The sequence below is a fragment of the Brachyhypopomus gauderio genome, chromosome 16 (assembly GCF_052324685.1).
Source record: "Brachyhypopomus gauderio isolate BG-103 chromosome 16, BGAUD_0.2, whole genome shotgun sequence".
In the NCBI taxonomy this organism is placed as follows: Eukaryota; Metazoa; Chordata; class Actinopteri; order Gymnotiformes; family Hypopomidae; genus Brachyhypopomus; species Brachyhypopomus gauderio.
This window is the reverse complement of record NC_135226.1, coordinates 23,208,003-23,227,260: the sequence shown is the minus strand read 5'-3', so window position 1 is coordinate 23,227,260 and position 19,258 is coordinate 23,208,003. Positions and strand designations below refer to the sequence as shown.

Sequence of the window (19,258 nt, the reverse complement as noted above, 5' to 3'; positions counted from 1 at the left end):
TTGATGCTAATGTTATATAGGAAATCCCATATCATTGCTAGCGAAAATTAGCATGGTCGCGTTGCATCACTGCATCACTGATAAATGTTGTGATCTAAACAGCAGGCTGGAAAAGGAGAGGAAAAGACAGGAAAACAAATTCATGTGCTCTCTATCTATCTATCTATCTATCTATCTATCTATCTATCTATCTATATATATTTGTGTTAGAAGCATTTGATAGAAGCATTTGTGTTTCTGCTTGTTTGTGATCTAAACAGCAGGCTTGAATCTTGCTCTTTGTACATTTCTTATACTATCTATCTATCTATCTATCTATCTATCTATCTATCTATCTATCTATCTATATTTGTGTTAGAAGCATTTGATAGAAGCATTTGTGTTTCTGCTTGTTTGTGATCTAAACAGCAGGCTTGAATCTTGCTCTTTGTACATTTCTTATACTATCTATCTATCTATCTATCTATCTATCTATCTATCTATATTTGTGTTAGAAGCATTTGGTAGAAGCATTTGTGTTTCTGCTTGTTTGTGATCTGTGATCTCTGTGATCAGAGACTTTCTGGGTGAGGCTGCTGCCTCAGTCTTGCTCTGTGAATTAACATAATAAAGGGTGATGTTTGGCTTTGCTAATTGCTGGCAAGAAGGAGAAGAAGGAGGGGTGATGTCCTCAGAATCCTGAATTCTCAGGAGCTCTAGTGTTAATACAACATAGAATGAGTAGCTCTAGCCTGCTGGGTTAGATCACAAACATTTATCTTAAACATTTCAGTGCTTTGATGCTTCTACATGAGAAAGTATGCTGTACTTGATGTTTTAGAAAGCCAATTAGCGCCGCGATTATAATGCTAATTTCCGCTAGCATGTCTATGGGATTTCCTATATAACGTTAGCATCAAGCTAATTGTGTTATATAATTTCTTAGCTAATCACACCAGCACAGTCTATATACAATATAGAATGAGTAGCGCTAGCTTCAATGCCGTAATTTAAAATGTTTAAATGATTATTTTGATTTAGAGTAGTAGTAGCTGATTTAGAGTAGTTCTGAGTAGTAGTAGCCTATAAGCTTGTCAGCTAGCTAGTCAGTGTTAGGGAGTTTTCTGTGACTGGGTGAGTGCTAGGTTAGTTCAGTTATTTTCTCACTTTTGTTGGGTTTAATCTGCATGAATATGTGCTCTGATGTTTATGATGTTTACTGTATTTGAATATATCATCATACAATTTAAAACGCCATTCATATTTGTAGATAACTATCTCAGGTAGTTCAGCTCCCCCAAATCACATTGTGAGAATGAATAAAATCCCCTGTAGTGGTTATTAATGGTTGGTTAGTTTGTACTTGTCATTAAGTCAGTCTACATTGTTTTTTCTTTGCAAACTATACAACACTAATTAGATAAACCCAAAAAGACAATCACAAAAATCACAGTTGTGTATTTTCAGTAACCTTATTACCAGCATGTTCTTATGACAGTTGGGCCTGCATTGTTTATATGCTGTGAATTAAGTGAACTCGCTCATCACAGCACTCTCCAGCCATTCAGAAACTCATATCTTGTTCAAAAATGCAGAAATGTGGGCTAATATGTTAGCTATAAGCCCTGAACAATCAAATAAACAGACTAAGATGTATTTAATGATATTAATGAGCAAAGTAAAACTTAAGTTTTTTTTTGCTAGGAAGAGTAGCACTTGAGTTGCCATGGAGCTGAGAAAGAGAAAGCTTAATCCAAAAGAGGAGGCTGCATATTTTACATCTGCTTGTAAAGACAAAGACGGGTTTGATGTGAAGTATATAAATGCTATAATAAATGCTATATAAATAAAGGTAATTTAATATTCATGCGTAATAGCATGTATTTGTTTTGCATTGTTGTGGTTTAATGTGATGTTTTCCAATAGCAACAAGAAGTCCACACTGGGAAGACCCAGCTTGACATGTTCTCTGTTTTCTCATGTAGGCCGTGGAGTTTTCAGCTGTGTCCATTTTGATAAGGGAGATTTTCTTTTGGAATACAGAGGGGACCTAATAAACAAACATGAATGTGAGAGAAGACAGAGAATATATAAAGAAGCACTGAAAATATTCATGTTTGAATTTCGTTACAATGGAAAGCTTTTTTGGTATGTATATTATACTCATTTGTAGCTACACACTGACCAGTCACTTCATTAAGTCCACCTGTTTGTATCCACACTCATGCATTTGATCAGTACAACTTACCATATGTATGGTTTTTGTAGTTCTACAATAAAATAATATAATCCAGCGGTTTCTTTGCATACTTTGCCTCCTTTCACCCTCTTTAGTGGTCAGGACCCCCAGTGTGACTGCATTGATGAGAATGATCTACCACTGTGGTGGTCCTGACCATTGAAGAACAGGGTGAAGGGGACTAGTAAAGTATGCAGACAAACAGAAGTAATTAATAGAATGTAACTGTAGAACAATAAAGAGCACCTTGAAGTGGTGCTGAATAAATTGATAGTGAGTGTAAATACAAGGAGGTGTACATAAAGTGGTTGTGTGGTGATTATTTTTGAGGTTATGCTGTGATAAAAAAAAGATATTCTTTTATTCATTGTTGTACTAAAAGTTGTCTGTTATGCTTTATTTAAATGTTTCAGTGTTGATGCTTCATTGGAAGATAAGTCTCTTGGGAGACTTGTGAATGATGACCATGTTAGCCCAAACAGCAAAATGAAAACAATCAGAGTAGCGGGAAAACCCCATTTGTGTTTATTTGCAACAAGGAGCATTAGTCCTGGAGAAGAGATCACATACAACTACGGTGACTCTGAATGGCCATGGAGATGCAAGGTATTAAGATATGAGCATTCACTATAATTAAAGCAACATTCTATATGCAGATATATTTTAATAAATTCGGTGAGTGTATTTGAGCTGTGCATGGCTCAGACGTGTCCTGTGAGTGCAGTGTGTTTAAGGACATTAAGAATTTGCTGGTCAAGCTTAATCCATGAGTCAATGTGTGTCACAGGAACCTTCTATATAAGCACACTGCTACATATTGTAACTGCAGTGTTTGCTGGGATATTGTGTGCACCCGGTTGAGTTAAGCATAGACCTGTTGTGTAAGCTGCAGAGTCTCTTGCTCTGTAAGGTGCAGAGTCTCAGACTAGAGAGTCACTTGCTGTCTTCAAACATAGATTGAAACGTAGACCTGTTTCTTGAGTACTTAAAATGAGCACTAACTCAATGAATAACACTTGTAGTCTGTTCTTAAATTGTATGTCTCCTGTTTAAGTGAGCCTGTTTTAATCAAAATACTAAGTGATGGCATTGATTCATGTGCATGTTAATGTCAACCAGTTAATGTTGATATGTATAGTGTAGGACAAAATTGTGGTCTCGAGGGACTTCTTTTTCTGAAGCTGTAGTTTGTCACAGATTATCTTGCATATTGTTTACACAACATTTCCATATACTGACAACACATGAAAATAGTTCACTGGTAACTAGCAATGATGCAGGTGGTATCTTGTCTCTGAAACGTCTTTAGGCTGTTCCTGGGAAAGAACCTGTTGCCAGTGCTAGAATGGCTACCTTATCACCTGACAAAGAGCCACGACAGGTAATTTGTATTAATATAACATTCTTAATTAACTTTTGATCCCACAAATCTATTTTTGAAGGATTGTTACACAAAAATCAGCTGTCCACAACAGCAGATGTAGATAAATGTATTTCAGGTATCATTTACAGTCAAATTTTGTTACATAAGGAATAGCAGTAAGTTAGTCAGGGCTTTTAAAAGATAACACTTTTTACTTTCCTTCAGGAATGATTGGTGTCACATTTCTGAATCTTATTTGTGTTTCTAGAATTCAGCTGAGATAGATGCTGAGGAAACAACTTCTGCACCACTGACCATGAAGGACCAGTTGTGGACTGAGGAGCACCATTTACAGATTTCATGTGAAGTAGCACAAGAGGTAATTTTGAGACACAATGCTGTGATTTTCAGAAAAATGTTGCACATTTTTTTGGAGTTGCAGTAAACATTCACTATGTAATTGCCTCAATTCTTTTATGGTCCCTGAGGAAGAAAGAACTATAAAAATTATGTCAGATTATGAACCCCTGCATTCACTAGCAGAACTTGATGAGTTCAGTAAATGGAAATTGCCTGAATGTTGTGTTGTATTGGCTAAATCCTTAATATGTGTATTTAAGATTGTGTTTGACCATGACCTGTTATGAGAGAACATTGTGTTTATTGAGGACAGTGACAGAATATCTCAAAGTGCTTTGTCTTTACTTAAGGAATATTCATGTGTCAATGTGTGTGACAGAAACCTTTAATATCAGGACACTACAACTTATTGTAACTGCAGTGTCTGCTAGGATATTGTGTGTACCAGGCTGTGTTAAGTTTGGACCTGTTTTGTAAGCACACTGTGGTTTACAGGGAGGCTATAGTAGTTTATCAGTGCATGTTAATGGCAGCCAGTTAATGTTGATGTGTATAGTGTATGACGTGATTGTGGTCTCGAGGGACTTCTTTTTCTGAAAATATATTTCAAATCACAGACTATCTTGCACATTGTTTTCACACCGCTTCCATATACTGACATCACAGGAACATGGTGCACTGGTGCCTACCAATGATACAATGATAGTGGTATCTTGTTTCTGTAACATCTTTAGGCCATTCCTGCAAAAGGACCAGTTGCCAGTGCTGCAATGGCTACCTTATCACCTGACAAAGAGCCACGACAGGTAATTTGTATTTCCATACCATTCTTAATTACCTTTTGATCCCACAAATCTATTTTTGAGGACCTGTTGCACAAATATTTGCTGTCCACAACAGCAGATTTGGATAAATGCATTTCAGTTATCATTTACGGTCAAATTGTTTTACCCAAGGAAGTAAGCAATAGGTTAGTGATGGGTTTTTAAAAAGATAACACTTTTTACTTTCCTTCAGGAATGTTTGGTGTCACATTTCTGAATCTTATTTGTGTTTCTAGAATTTAGCTGAGATGGATGCTGAGGAAACAACTTCTGCACCACTGACCATGAAGGACCAGTTGTGGACTGAGGAGCACCATTCACAGATTACATGTGAAGTAGCACAAGAGGTAATTTTGAGACACAATGCTGTGATTTTCAGAAAAATGTTGCACATTTTTTGGAGTTACAGTAAACATTCACTATGTGATTACCTCAATTCTTTTATGGTCCCTGAGGAAGAAAGAACTATAAAAATTATGTCAGACTATGAACCCCTGCATTCACTAGCAGAACTTGATGAGTTCAGTAAATGGAAGTTGTCTGAATGTTGTGTTGTATTGGCTAAATCCTTAATAAGTGTATTTAAGATTGTGTTTGACCATGACATGTTATGAGAGAACATTGTGTTTATTGAGGACAGTGACAGAATATCTCAAAGTGCTTTGTCTTTACTTAAGGAATATTCATGTGTCAATGTGTGTGACAGAAACCTTTAATATCAGGACACTACAACTTATTGTAACTGCAGTGTCTGCTAGGATATTGTGTGTACCAGGTTGTGTTAAGTTTGGACCTGTTTTGTAAGCACACTGTGGTTTACAGGGAGGCTATAGTAGTTTATCAGTGCATGTTAATGGCAGCCAGTTAATGTTGATGTGTATAGTGTATGACGTGATTGTGGTCTCGAGGGACTTCTTTTTCTGAAGCTGTATTTCAAATCACAGACTCTCTTGCACATTGTTTTCACACCATTTCCATATACTGACATCACAGGAACATAGTGCACTGGTGCTTAACAATGATACAATGATAGTGGTATCTTGTCTCTGTAAAGTTTTTAGGCCATTTCTGCAAAAGGACCTGTTGCCAGTGCTACAATGGCTACCTTATCACCTGACAAAGAGCCACAACAGGTCATTTGTATTGACATACTAATTACCTTTTGATCCCACAAATTTATTTTTGAGGACCTGTTGCACAAATATTTGGTGTCCACAACAGCAGATTTGGAAAATTGCATTTCAGTTATCATTTACAATTGTCAAATTGTATTACCCCAGGAACAGCAATAGGTTAGTGAGGGTTTTTAAAACCTAGCCACTAGGGTGCACACACCAGTGTATTTTAGTGCTGGTCCCATGCCCGGATAAATAGGGAGGGTTGCGTCAGGAAGGGCATCCGGTGTAAAAACGGCGCCAAATCAAATGATGCGGATCAAAAATAGAAATTCCATACCGGATCGGTCGAGGCCCGGGTTAACAACGACCGCCACTGGTGCTGTTTTCCAACAGGGCATTAGTGGATATTGGACTACTGTTGGGACAAGGAGGAGGAGGAGGAGAGGGGGGAAGAGGGTTCTGAAGCTGAAGGAGAGGAGGCAGAGCAGGAAGTTGTTAGAGTTGGTATGTTGAATGTGGGCTCTATGACAGGTAAAGGGAGAGAGCTAGCTGATGCGATGGAGAGGAGGAAGATAGATATACTGTGTGTACATGGGACCAAGTGGAAGGGGAGCAAGGCCAGGAGAATTGGTGGTGGCTTCAAACTCTTCTACCATGGTGTAGACAGGAAGAGAAATGGAGTAGGGGTAATCCTGAAAGATGAGTTTAGTAAGAGTGTAGTGGAGGTAAAGCAAGTAAGTGGCAGGGTGATCTGTGTAAAGTTAGAGATTGATGGGGTGATGATGAATGTCATCAGTGATTAAGCTCCTCAGGTAGGTTGTGATGTGGAGGAGAAAGAAGAATTCTGGAGAGAGTTAGATGAAGTTGTTTTGCAGGTTCCTAAAGAAGAGAGAGTGGTTATTGGAGCAGATTTAAATGGACATGTTGGTGGAGGGAACAGTGGTGATGAGGAGGTGTAGGGTAGATGTGGTGTTAAAGAAAGGAATACGGAAGGACATATGGTGGTAGATTTATGCTAAAAGGATAAAGATGGCTGTAGTTAACACTTACTTTAAGAAAAAGGAAGAGCACAGGGTAACATATAAGAGTGGGGTATGATGCACACAGGTCGACTATATCCTCTGTAGGAGATGAAACCTGAGAGAGGTTAGTGATTGCAAGGTGTTACCAGGGGAGAGTGTAGCTAAACAGCAGTGGACAGCAGGAAGTGAAGAAGAGGACGAGAGTGAGAGCGGAACCTAAGATCAGGTGGTGGAAGTTAAAGGATGAGGACTGTGGTGTAAAATTCAGGGATGAGGTGATGCAGGTACTGAGTAATGGTGGTGGTGTTCTGGATACCTGGGATGAGACTTCAAATGCAGTGAGGGATGTGACTAGGAAAGTACTTGGTGTGACCTCAGGACAGAGGAAGACAGACAAGGAGTTGTGGTGGTGGAATGAGGAAGTTCAGGAAAGTTTGAGAGGAAAGCGGTTGGCTAAAAAACATTGGGATTTTCAGCGAGATGAAGAAAGTAGACAGAGGTACAAGGAGATGTGTCATAAGGCAAAGAGAGCAGTGGCAGAAGCTAAAGAGAAGGCGTATAGCAAGCTGTATGAGAAGTTGAACACTAAGGAAGGGGAAAAGGATCTGTACAGATTGGCCAGACAGAGAAACCGTGATGGGCAGGATGTCCAGCAGATTAGGATGATAAAGAATAAAGATGGAAATGTGTTGTCTGGTGAGGAGAGTGTCTTGGGAAGGTGGAAGGAGTATTTTGAGGAACTGATGAATCAAGAGAATGAAAGGGAAAGAAGGTTAGAAGAGGTAGAGGTTGTGAATCAGGAAGTGCCTCAGGTGAGCAAGGAGGAAGTAAGGGCTGCAATTTGGAGAATGAAGTGTGGTAAGGCAGTTGGACCAGATGATATTCCAGTGGAGGTATGGAAATGTTTGGGAGAGACAGCAGTGGAGTTTTTGACTGGGTTATTTAACAGAATCTTGGAAGGTCAGAAGATGCCTGAGGAGTGGAGACAAAGCATAATGGTGCCGATTTTCAAGAATAAGGGCGACATTCAGAGCTGTAGTAATTACAGGTGAATAAAGTTGATCAGTCACAGCCTGAATATCTGGGAAAGAGTAGTGGAAGCTAGGCTTAGAGGAGAGGTAGAGATCTGTGAGCAACAGTATGGTTTCATGCCAGCTAAGTGCACCACAGATGCTATGTTTGCTTTGAGAATGTTAATGGAGAAGTATAGGGAAGGACAGAAGGAGTTACATTGTGTGTTTGTTGACTTAGAGAAAACTTATGATAGAGTACCGAGACAGGAGCTGTGGTATTGTATGAGGAAGTCAGGAGTAGCAGACGTTGTGGTTCATAATAGGTATTCAGGAGCAAACCCGTGCAATGCTTTATAAGTTAATAAAAGAATTTAAAAATCAATACGGAATTTAACTGGGAACCATTTTGTAGTTCTGATTACTGTTATTAATTGAATGTTTAATAGTCATATGGTTCTTAAAGTTACACTTTTAGTTAAGTATTTATCGTATTTGGTGGATTTAGACATAGCGATTGCTTAATTCGTCAACATATATTAAATGTGGATTGGAACAGAATTCATATTCTGACATCATGAAACTATACAGTCTACAGCTCTGGCTCGTCCTTTTTTGGATATTATGTTCAAGAATTTACCAACCTGTGATGGGTATTATCCACTATTCTGCTGCGGAACTGGTTCGGCTACGATACTCTCAGTTTGTTCCATTGCTCTCACTACCGGTGCCTCTGCTTTCCAACGCGGATTTGATTTATATCCCCCGTCGAAAATATATTCATCGAGGGTCCCGCCGGTCTCTATATGAGGACATAACTGCTCCACTGCAATCCATCGGATCTACTGCTCGTCGAACCCGCCGTGGACCGAGTCGGGTAGTTGACCACAGTGTGCTAGTGTGCCCAGACCGGTTGGCTAGCACCTCTACTGGAGCTGACAGTACCATAAATTCGGTCTGCTTAACATCCGCTCGTTAACGAGCAAAGGACTTCTTATCCAGGATCTCCTTGTTGACCGCAAGTATGACATCCTCTGTCTAACTGAGACGTGGCAACAACAAAATGACTTTACGCAACTTAATGAATCCGCTCCTGCTGGATATGTTTACATCTGTAAACCACGTGACTCTGGTCGAGGAGGAGGTCTTGCGATATTCCATCGGGAGGACCGAAAAGTCTCTCCGGTGTCTGCGCCTGTCTTCGCCTCCTTTGAGTCACTGGTCTGTCAACTTGCTGGTTCCACACCTACCATCATTGTGAACATCTACCGTCCTCCTAAAGGTAACAAAGACTTTCTTCAGGGTTTCGCTGCGCTGCTAACTCATCTGATCACTCTCTCACCTGCTATTATAGTTATGGGCGATTTTAATATTCATATGGACAGCACTAACAATCCCCTCACCAAAGACTTTATATCATGTCTGGGGAGCTTCGGACTGGAACAGTTTATTGACGTTCCCACACACTGTAAAGGTCACATTCTTGACCTCGTTTGCTGCTCTGGTGTCACTCCTTTTAACCATTCGGTTGAAGAGCTAGCTATATCTGACCACTCTCTCATCTCCTTTAATGTCAGTTTGCCTCTCTTCATCACGAAGCTTCCCCGTCTCATCACCTTCCGTAATATTAAGGATATTGATTCTGTCTCTCTGTCCTCCAGTATAATCTCCCACTTGGATTTCCAACAACAAATGTTCCCTGATGAACTAATGTCATCATATAACACTGGTCTTCAGGCCATTCTGGATTCTCTTGCCTCGTTGAAAACACGTATGGTTCACTTCTCACGCTCAGCCCCATGGTTTACACCTGAGCTTCGTCTCTTGAAAACCAAGGGACGACAATATGAGCGATTGTTTCGCAAAACTGGTTCATCTGTTCATAAGGACATGTATAAGGACCATATGCTGCACTATAAGGACTCACTATCACAGGCTAAATCGGACTTCTATACTGGATTAATTATTTCTATGAATGGAGACACTAGATCATTGTATGCATTTTATAAAAAAACTGTGCAAGCTCCGGACTCTCTTCCATCGTATCTCTGTTCTACTACCTTCTGCAATTCTCTTATGTCATTTTTCAATGAGAAAATTAAGAAGATTTACAAGTCTCTTGAATCTCCATCTTCTACATTGACTATCCCTAATTATTATAATTTTTCCTTTCTTTCCTCTACATCTTTTTCATCTTTCTCTCTTCCTCCTACCTCAGAACTCTATGATCTTATTAGTAAGGCTAAGCCACCTACCTGCTCATTGGACCCTCTTCCCACTAAACTGGTCAAATCCTGTCTTCCTTCTCTGCTTCCTTTTATTACTGCAATCATTCACTCTTCTCTCACAACTGGGACTGTACCAGCTGCCTTGAAAACTGCAGCTATCAACCCAATTAAAAAAAAGCCTGGTGCTGATCCTACCGATTTTAATAACCTACGCCCTATCTCCAATCTTCCATTCATTTCAAAAATACTTGAGAAAGTTGTTACAGCTCAGCTTCACTCATATCTGTCACACAATGATCTTTATGAAAAATTTCAGTCTGGTTTCCGTTCCTCTCACAGCACAGAAACAGCACTTGTTAAAGTCACCAATGATCTCCTCTGCACAGCTGATTCCGGTCAAATTTCTATTCTTATTCTTTTAGATCTGAGCGCTGCCTTCGATACTGTCTGTCACTCCACTCTTCTTCATAGACTGTCTTTCATCGGCATAACTGACACACCGTTACAATGGTTTAAATCATATCTGTCAAACCGCACAGTTTATTCAGCTCAAAACCTTCACTTCTCAACCTTCTCCTGTAATTTCTGGTGTGCCTCAGGGTTCTGTCCTTGGCCCCCTTCTTTTCATAATCTATCTTCTCCCCCTTGGTAACATCTTCCGTAAATATCATATCAACTTTCACTGTTACGCGGATGACACACAGCTCTATCTCTCAAGTAAGCCTACTTCCAATCTTCTTCTGCCTTTCCTTACAGACTGTTTACCCGAAATAAAAACATGGCTCTCTCTCAACTTTCTCAAATTAAATGGTGATAAAACTGAGGTTTTACTTGTTGGCACTAAATCCAATCTATCCAAAGTGACCAGTTTTTCTCTCACCATTGATAATTGTTCTGTCTCTCCCTCATCTCAGGTAAAGAGTTTGGGTGTCATCCTGGATAGTACCTTATCACTTCAGTCACACATCAACAATATTACCAGATCTGCTTACTTTCACCTTAGAAATATCAATTGTCTACGGCCTTCTCTTTCCTCCCACACTACTGCTATTCTGGTCCACAGCCTTGTTACATCCCACATAGATTATTGTAATTCCCTTCTTTTTGGTCTTCCACGTAAATCACTTCACAAACTTCAAATGGTTCAGAATTCAGCTGCACGTATCATTACAAGAACTCCCTCTTCTCACCACATCACTCCTGTTTTACAACAGCTGCACTGGCTGCCAGTTAGGCAACGCATCATCTACAAAATTTTACTACTTACTTTCAAGGCTATTCATAACCTTGCACCTCCGTATATAACAGATCTCATCAACATTACCACTCACTCACGATCTCTGAGATCATCTGCCTCCACTCACCTGTCTGTCCCCACTGTCCGCTTAAGCACCATGGGGGGCAGGGCTTTTAGTAACTCTGCTCCTAGGCTATGGAATGTCTTACCACCCGATTTAAGAAACTCTGACTCTATTACGTATTTTAAGTCAGGTCTCAAAACATACTTGTTTAGAGGTGCCTTTAATGTATGATTCCGATCTTCTGTCTATTTTATCCATTATTTTAATTTATTTGTACCTTTTCTCTGTCTTAATGTTATTTATTATTATTATTATTATTATTATTATTATGTAAGGTGACCTTGAGTGTCAGAAAGGCGCCATCAAATAAAATTTATTATTATTATTATTATTATTATTATTCTGGTCAGAACCCTGGCTGCGGCATTTTGAACTATTTGAAGTTTATTTAAATTCCGATTTGAACATCCTGACAGTAGTGAGTTACAGTAGTCTAGTCTGGAGCTAACAAAGGCGTGCACCAATTTTTCTGCATCATCTTGTGATAATGTATTTCTTAAATTAGCAATGTTGCGGAGATGTAGAAAAGCTATCCTAGTAGTATTATCTATGTATTTATCAAATGATAGGTCAGAGTTGAGTATGACGCCTAGGTTTTTGGCTACTGTGCCAGGTGTAATGGGGTAGTCTGCGAGATTAAGCATTAGATCTGGAATTTTCTGTTTTGAGGCCTTTGGGCCCAGGAGGAGGACTTCAGTTTTGTCCTCATTAAGTTGGAGGAAGTTTAGAGACATCCAGCATTTAATATCTCTTACACTTGATCTCTTACAGTGGAAAGTAAGTTGAACAGGCTAGGTAAAGTTATCTATGATTATGGTGTGGCAAGATTTGGTGTTGTGCAGAAGAAAGGAATGAGTAAGGCTGTTTGTAAATCAAGGAGGCAGGTAGAAATAGGAAAACTTGTCAAGGAGTCAAGGTTGTTGAGGAAGCGGTGGAAGCGGGGTAATGAGCAGGAAAGAGAGGGCATTGAGTTACTGCAAGACGAGTTGAAAAGTAAGTTAGGGAAATTACGGAGAGCAGAAGCTATGAGGAAAAGAAGGAAGAAGAAAAAGCGCGCTAGAGAGGCATTCTTTAAGGCAGCGTTTCTCAACCAGGGTCCCGCGGCACCAGATCTCTCAAGTTTGGTGGGCGTGAGCTTTTTTTCAGGCGGGGGAGGGATTGGAATCTGTCGCGATTACGTTCGCCACCCCCCAACCCCCCCGTCAACAACTTACGTTCGCAACTGGGGTGCCTTAAAATTTTGCATGCATATAAAGGGTGCCACAACTGAAAAAAGGTTGAGAAACACTGCTTTAAGGATCTGTTTAGATTTGTTAAAACGTTGTTTAGTCAGGAGAAGTCAGGGATCCTAAAGGTAGGAAAGAAGGAGCTTGAGGGGCATTTTCAGAAGGTGTACTCAAGGGAGGAAAAGACTAGTGAGGTGAAATTGCCAGCAGATATTCCGCCAGTAGGTGACCTACAGTGGAAGATGGATGTTAATCCCCTTAAGTGGAGTGAGGTACAGGAAGTAGTGCGGTGCGCAAAAGCAGGTTCAGCACCAGGGCCTAATGGAGTTCCATATAGATTATATAAAAGTGCACCAGATGTTTTGAAGTTGTTATGGAGGTTGATGTTTATAGTGTGGAAGAAGGGGATTATCCCAAAGGACTGGCGAAGGGCAGGTGGTGTTCTTATTCCGAAAGAGAAGGATTCTGTAGCCATAGAGCAGTTTCGTCCCATAAGCTTGCTTAATGTGGAGGGTAAAATATTCTTTAGTGTAGTTGCACGTAGGTTGGCAGCATTTCTGAAAAAGAATAAGTTAATTGATACATCGGTGCAAAAAGCAGGGATTACAGGTTTTTCAGGGTGTATAGAGCATAGTAGCATGATTTGGCACCAGATTCAAACAGCAAGAGCAGAGAGAAGTGATCTACATGTGGTATTCTTAGATCTGGCTAATGCTTTTGGTTCGGTACCGCATGCTCTGTTGTGGAAGGCATTTGAATTTTTTCAGGTTCCAGATGAGATTGCGAGGTTAGTTAAAGCTTATTTTGGAGACATTCAGTTTTGTTTCAGCACAGAGGAGTTTGTTACATCTTGGCAACGTCTGGAAGTAGGTATAATGGCAGGGTGCACAATCTCATCATTGGCATTTACAATAGCAATGGAGGTGATTATCAGGGCTTCTAAGTGGGTTGTAGGTGGGGAGAGGCTGCATGATGGCACCCGGCTCCCACCGATTAGGGCATACATGGATGACATGACTACATTAACGACTACTGTTCCATGTACTCGGCGGCTGTTGGAGAAGCTAGGGGATAATCTTAGGCTGGCTAGGATGAAGGTTAAACCCAGTAAGTCTAGGAGTGTTTCAATTGTGAAAGGGAAGTTGACACAAGAAAAGTATGTGATGGAGGGAGAAGTAATACCGTCTATTCTGGAGAAATCAGTTAAGAGTCTAGGTAGGTGGTACACCGCAGCACTGAACGACAAAGAGCAGGTTGTAGAGTTAAGGAAGGAATTGGGTGAGGCGATTAATAGTATCGATAAGTCCTTTTTGCCAGGTAAATTAAAGTTGTGGTGTTTGCAGTTTGGATTGTTGCCTCGTCTAAGGTGGCCACTGACAGTGTATGATATTCCAATGACTGAAGTTGAGAGGCTAGAAAGGATTGTTAATAAGGCTGTAAGAAAATGGCTTGGGGTTCCACATTGTCTTAGTAGTGTGGCATGGTTTGGGAGAGGAGTGCTAGAACTGCCACTAACAAGCTTAGTTGAGGAGTTTAAATGTGCCAAGGTAGGCCGAGAAATGTTGTTGATAGGGTCGAAAGATGCACTGATCAAAGCAGCGGCACCAGTGACACGTACAGGAAGAAAGTGGAATTCCCAAGAGGCAACTCAGGCAGCAAAGAGGGCATTGGAGCATAGAGATGTTGTAGGGCACGTGCAAAATGGGAGGGCAGGACTAGGGTCAGGTGATACATGGAGGGCATTCAGCAAGGGCACATCTCCTGAGAGAAGGCGAATGGTGACTGGTTTTATTCAAGAGCAGGAGGAAGTAAGGTGGGCAAAAGCTGCAGGACAGAGTAAGCAGGGTCAGTGGATGAAATGGGAAAGTGTGGAGAAGAGGAGAATCACCTGACGAGAGTTGTGGGCATTGGATGCAAGTCGTATAAAGTTTCTTGTGGGAGCTACTTATGATGTGCTTCCAATTCCACAAAACCTTGGGCAGTGGTTTGGTGAGGATCCAACTTGTAAACTATGTGCAGGAAGTGGTACATTGAAGCACATCCTGTCGGCATGCAAGGTGAGTTTGTCACAGGGACGTTATACATGGAGGCATAATCAGGTACTTAAATCATTGGCAGGTGCACTTGATAAGAAGCGGTTGGAAGTTAATGGCATGCCAGTTGCTAGTTCCAATAGAGTAATTAGGTTTGTGTGTGAGGGGCAGCATAGCAAGGAGCCAGCACAGTTTTCAAAAGTTGGTGGTAAGTGGGCTGATGCAAGAGATTGGAAACTGTTGGTTGATGTAGGCTGTAAATTGCAGGTTCCAGAGTGTATTGTTGTCACAAACTTGAGGCCAGATGTTGTGTTGTACTCTGAAAGTAATTGGATAGTGTATTTCATAGAGCTAACTGTTCCATTTGAGGACGAAGTTGATGCAGCACATGAAAGGAAAAGGTTGAAGTATGCAGATTTGGTGGCTGAGGTAAGAGAGCGGGGCTGGCAAGCATATATTAGACCTGTAGAGGTAGGGGCTAGGGGTTTCGTGGCGAAGTCTGCCACAAGACTACTGGCTGAGTTTGGATTTAGAGGCTGTGTGATGAGAGCAGTGGTAAAAGAGTTGTCAGCGGTAGCTGAGAGATCTAGTCAGTGGGTGTGGCTAAGAAGGGCTGAGGTTAGGTGGGGTAAGGATAGTACTTGAAGAGATCAATTGTTTGGTGTGTGTGATGTTGAGATATGGGTAGGATTGTCACTTGGCTTTTCCGATAGCCGTCGGGTAGCAGGGTTGTTGGTAAATTCTGTGATGGGCTACATTGTGAGCTTGGAGGGGGGTGGGTCTGGGACGCCAGACTCCACTGATGAGCCTTCTGGAGGTGTTGGGGGCTCAATTCATCGAAACACCAACAAAGGGAGGTGCCTTCCTGATGACCCCAAGGAAAAGCTTGCAAGGTATTGTGTGTGTCCATGTCACTTTGTTTTGAAGGTCAGTCCAGGTTTGTTTGGTGGTCTGAGTACTTGGCAGTTGAGGCAATGGACCATGAACATAGTGCACTGTGCTTCTGGATCCTTGTCGAGCCAGTATCAGATTGTAGCTGCTGCTGTGTTCTGTTCAAGCAACTAGTGTGTGCATAGGAATCACATATTTGAAAAGTTCCAATCTGGTTTTAGGCCCCATCACAGTACTGAAACAGCATTAGTTAAAGTAACAAATGATCTCCTCCTTGCTTCAGATCAAGGCTATGTATCACTGTTAGTGCTTCTTGATCTTAGTGCAGCTTTCGACACAATTGATCATAGGATCTTGCTAGAAAGGTTAGAACGCTGGGTTGGAGTCTCAGGCACAGCCCTTTCATGGTTTTATTCTTACTTAACAAATCGCTATCAGTTTGTAGAGCTCAATAATATTCCATCCAAACGTACAAAAGTTAAATATGGGGTCCCGCAAGGCTCCATTATTATTTACATTATATATGCTACCATTGGGCACAGTTATAAACAAACATAGTGTCAATTTTCACTGCTATGCAGATGACACTCAACTTTACATATCAGCCAAACCTGATGACAAACTCAGTTTAAGAAAAATTGAGGCCTGTGTAAGTAACATAATACAGGAAGATGATAAATCCTGCACCTAACATCCGGAGTCATGCAACAGGCTTGGCTAGGATGTATTAACCAACTAACAACTATGATCTAATAATACCTACACAATACTACTAAGAAGACAAGATATATTTCACACACCCTATGCAGATATAGGCATAATTGTTGGGCAACTTTTTCTATGATCTTAGATATAAATGACGTGTTTGAAATGGGTCTATAATTAGCACAGTCGGATCAAGATTTGGTTTCTTGATCAGAGGTTTAATAACTGCTAATTTACATGATTTGGGCATGTGACCTATTGTAATGGATGAGATAACTACAGTTAGAGGAGGTTCAGTTACCGCTGGTAATACCTCTTTTAATAACTTTAGACTCGGTTCCCTCAGAGTGCAGGTAGCACAATTTAAGGAAGAAATTATTTTCTCTAATTCTGATTGTGGGAGTGGATGAAAAGCATCAAGTTTTTCTCCCAGTATGTAATTTAAATCAATATCAACCAAACCAGATGACATACCAGTTGTTTTGCTAATAAAAGGTTTTTTTTTATTATCAAAGAAATCTATAAATACATTACTAGTGAGGTTTACTAGAATCTGAGGTTCTTCGCCTGCTTGATTTTTTGTAAGTTTGGAAATAGTATTAAAAAGAAATCTAGGATTGTTTTTATTTTTCTCTATCAGTGAGGCTAGGTATGCTGAGCGTGCTTTAGTGAGAGCCCGTTTGTAGTCAATAATGCTATCCTTCCAGGCACAGTGAAATACTTGTGAGATCGCCATTTACGCTATAATTTACGTGCTATTTGTTTGAAGTTTCTAGTTTGGTCAGTGTACCACGGAGTGAGCTTTTTATATTTGAGTGGAGCTACTATATCTAGAGCTGATCTGCAGGTATTCTCTATACAGTTGGTTAGACTGTCTAACTCTCCTGGATCGGATGGCGATCCTTTCTAGACACTTTATTAGGAGTATCTCCATATACACTCCATCTATTCAACTCCACTTACATGTAGGACCACTTTGTAGTTCTGCAATTACAGACTGTAGAGCATTTGTTCCCATACATACTTTGTTAGCCCTCCATTAACCCATTCATCAGTGGTCTGGACCCCTGTATTTGAGCTGATGGACCACTTGGGCACAGATGGATAAGACACAGCAGTGTTGCACACACTGTCCACATACTGTACACTCTATTACACACTGCTACTTTGTTGGTCTGCCTTGTAGATGTAAAGTCAATCTTTTTGCTGCACAATTCTTTTATGTCATCCTCTAGTTTTTCATCAGTGGTCACAAGATCCCACTGGATTTTTTTAGTTAGTCCACTGTTCTGTGGGAGTCATGAAAATTGAAGGATAGGATGAAAAGGCGATAGCAAAGTATGCAGAAAAACAAATGTTTACATATATTTTCAAATACACATGCTGATTCATTGTAATTCCCTTTTTTATAGAGATACAGAAGACCCAGACAGATAGGAGCATTACTGTGGGATGCTCTCCTGGTATTTAATTTAATCACATAGATGGACATTAGGTGTCACACAGAATTTTAATTGTGAATCACAATTTACATGGCAGCTAATCATTAGGATATTACATGATCACAGTAATCTCACACTTTTTAAATTCTGTGACAGTAAATCATTTTACATTTGCTTAATGCAAAATTTGTAACTTGTTTTTTGTTTGTTTTTAATAGTGTGCAATGACAATTCTGCAGCAGAAATCAAAGGTCCTGGGAAAAGGACAAAAACACTGTGGTCTAAACAAGAAGTGATGGCTGTGATGAAAACACTTCAAGCCTCATATAACAAAAGGAAAACTGGCCACGTTGGGAGAATGTCAGCAGTGCAAAGATGCTGAGGACCCTGTACTGGCAGGCCGAACAGTACAAAATATAAGAGATTTTGTTAGAAACAGAGGGAAAACATTTCAAAGGAAAGCCCAGTCTAATTGAAGATTTTACAATAATACATAGTTTTGTTTCAGGCTTTGTGGATTTGTTTTTTTTTCCTTAAAAATGTAGGAAGAGAGATTATTCTCTTGTTTTTTAATATAATTTACATTAAAATACAAATTATAAATAACAGCTATAAACTCATTATGTCCAATGTTTATTCAATGCAAGGACTTGTTCTTCTTAAGCATGCCTGTCTTGGTAATGCATTAAGCAGTCATGTTTGTGTTTGTGTATAATCAAGTTCTAGTAAACCATCCTTGTCCTTCTAAAACAGTGAAATGGCCATGTTTGTGTATTGTTAAGTGAGTGTACTGGTAAAGCAGGTAAGACCTTATAGACCACATTCTAGCTATAGGCGGGACATTTTCAACATGTCCCCATATGCAAGCACAATGTCAGGTTGACATGTAAAGAGTTTGATTTTGTCTAGAAGAAATCTGAAGTGATATTCATGTTCTGCAAAAAAATCCAGATTTTTTAATGTAGCCAGCAACTCTTTAGAGCAATGGGAAAGGTAGGTCCCTGTAAACCACATTCTAACTGGTTTGGCAAGGAGTGTCCTCGTAAGACATAAAAACCAGTATGTGTGAGTGTGAGTGTGTGTGTGTGTGTATTGGAAGAGGGATGGTAATCATGAATCATCCCAATTCCAATCTATTTGACATATGAAAATAGATTGGAAGTGGGACATCATTCAAATAAATTGGATATGGTATTGGTAAGTACACAACATCCCAATTCCAATCTATTTGAATGGCATCCCAATTCCAATTTATTTCCACCTGTCAAATAGATTGGAATTGGGATGCAGTTTTTTTCAGCCAAATTATGACTGTGCAAATTTCAACACATTCACACAGTGAGTCAGGGGGACGTGTATGAGTCTGTGTGTGAGTGTGTGTGTGTTTGTGTGAGTGTGTATGAGTGTGTGATTGAGTGTGTATGTGTGTGTGTGTATTGGAAGAGAGATGGTAATCA

General features: G+C 40.1%; 1 protein-coding gene across 2 annotated transcripts; it reads left to right on the top strand.

Annotated features, from left to right (window-relative positions):
• The first annotated feature begins 2,691 nt into the window (after window positions 1–2,691).
• LOC143478104 (uncharacterized) lies at window positions 2,692–18,302 on the top strand. Of its 2 annotated transcripts, XM_076977044.1 has the most exons (7): window positions 2,692–2,824; window positions 3,528–3,599; window positions 3,850–3,960; window positions 4,676–4,747; window positions 5,002–5,112; window positions 17,772–17,822; window positions 18,020–18,302. In XM_076977044.1, exons 1-7 carry the CDS (start codon window positions 2,705–2,707, stop codon window positions 18,095–18,097), a joined length of 615 nt encoding a protein of 204 aa, XP_076833159.1. In that variant the 5' UTR covers window positions 2,692–2,704; the 3' UTR covers window positions 18,098–18,302. The 2 variants fall into 2 exon arrangements, with proteins under 2 accessions (XP_076833159.1, XP_076833160.1); XM_076977045.1 differs by lacking the exon at window positions 5,002–5,112.
• Window positions 18,303–19,258: the final 956 nt, after the last annotated feature.

Coding starts and splice junctions, on each gene's coding strand:
- LOC143478104 (XM_076977044.1), top strand. CDS start 2,705: ATGAAAACAATCAGAGTAGCGGGAAAACCCCATTTGTGTTTATTTGCA. Junction 3,961..4,675: donor CATGTGAAGTAGCACAAGAG/GTAATTTTGAGA, acceptor TAACATCTTTAG/GCCATTCCTGCAAAAGGACC. Junction 4,748..5,001: donor CTGACAAAGAGCCACGACAG/GTAATTTGTATT, acceptor TTGTGTTTCTAG/AATTTAGCTGAGATGGATGC.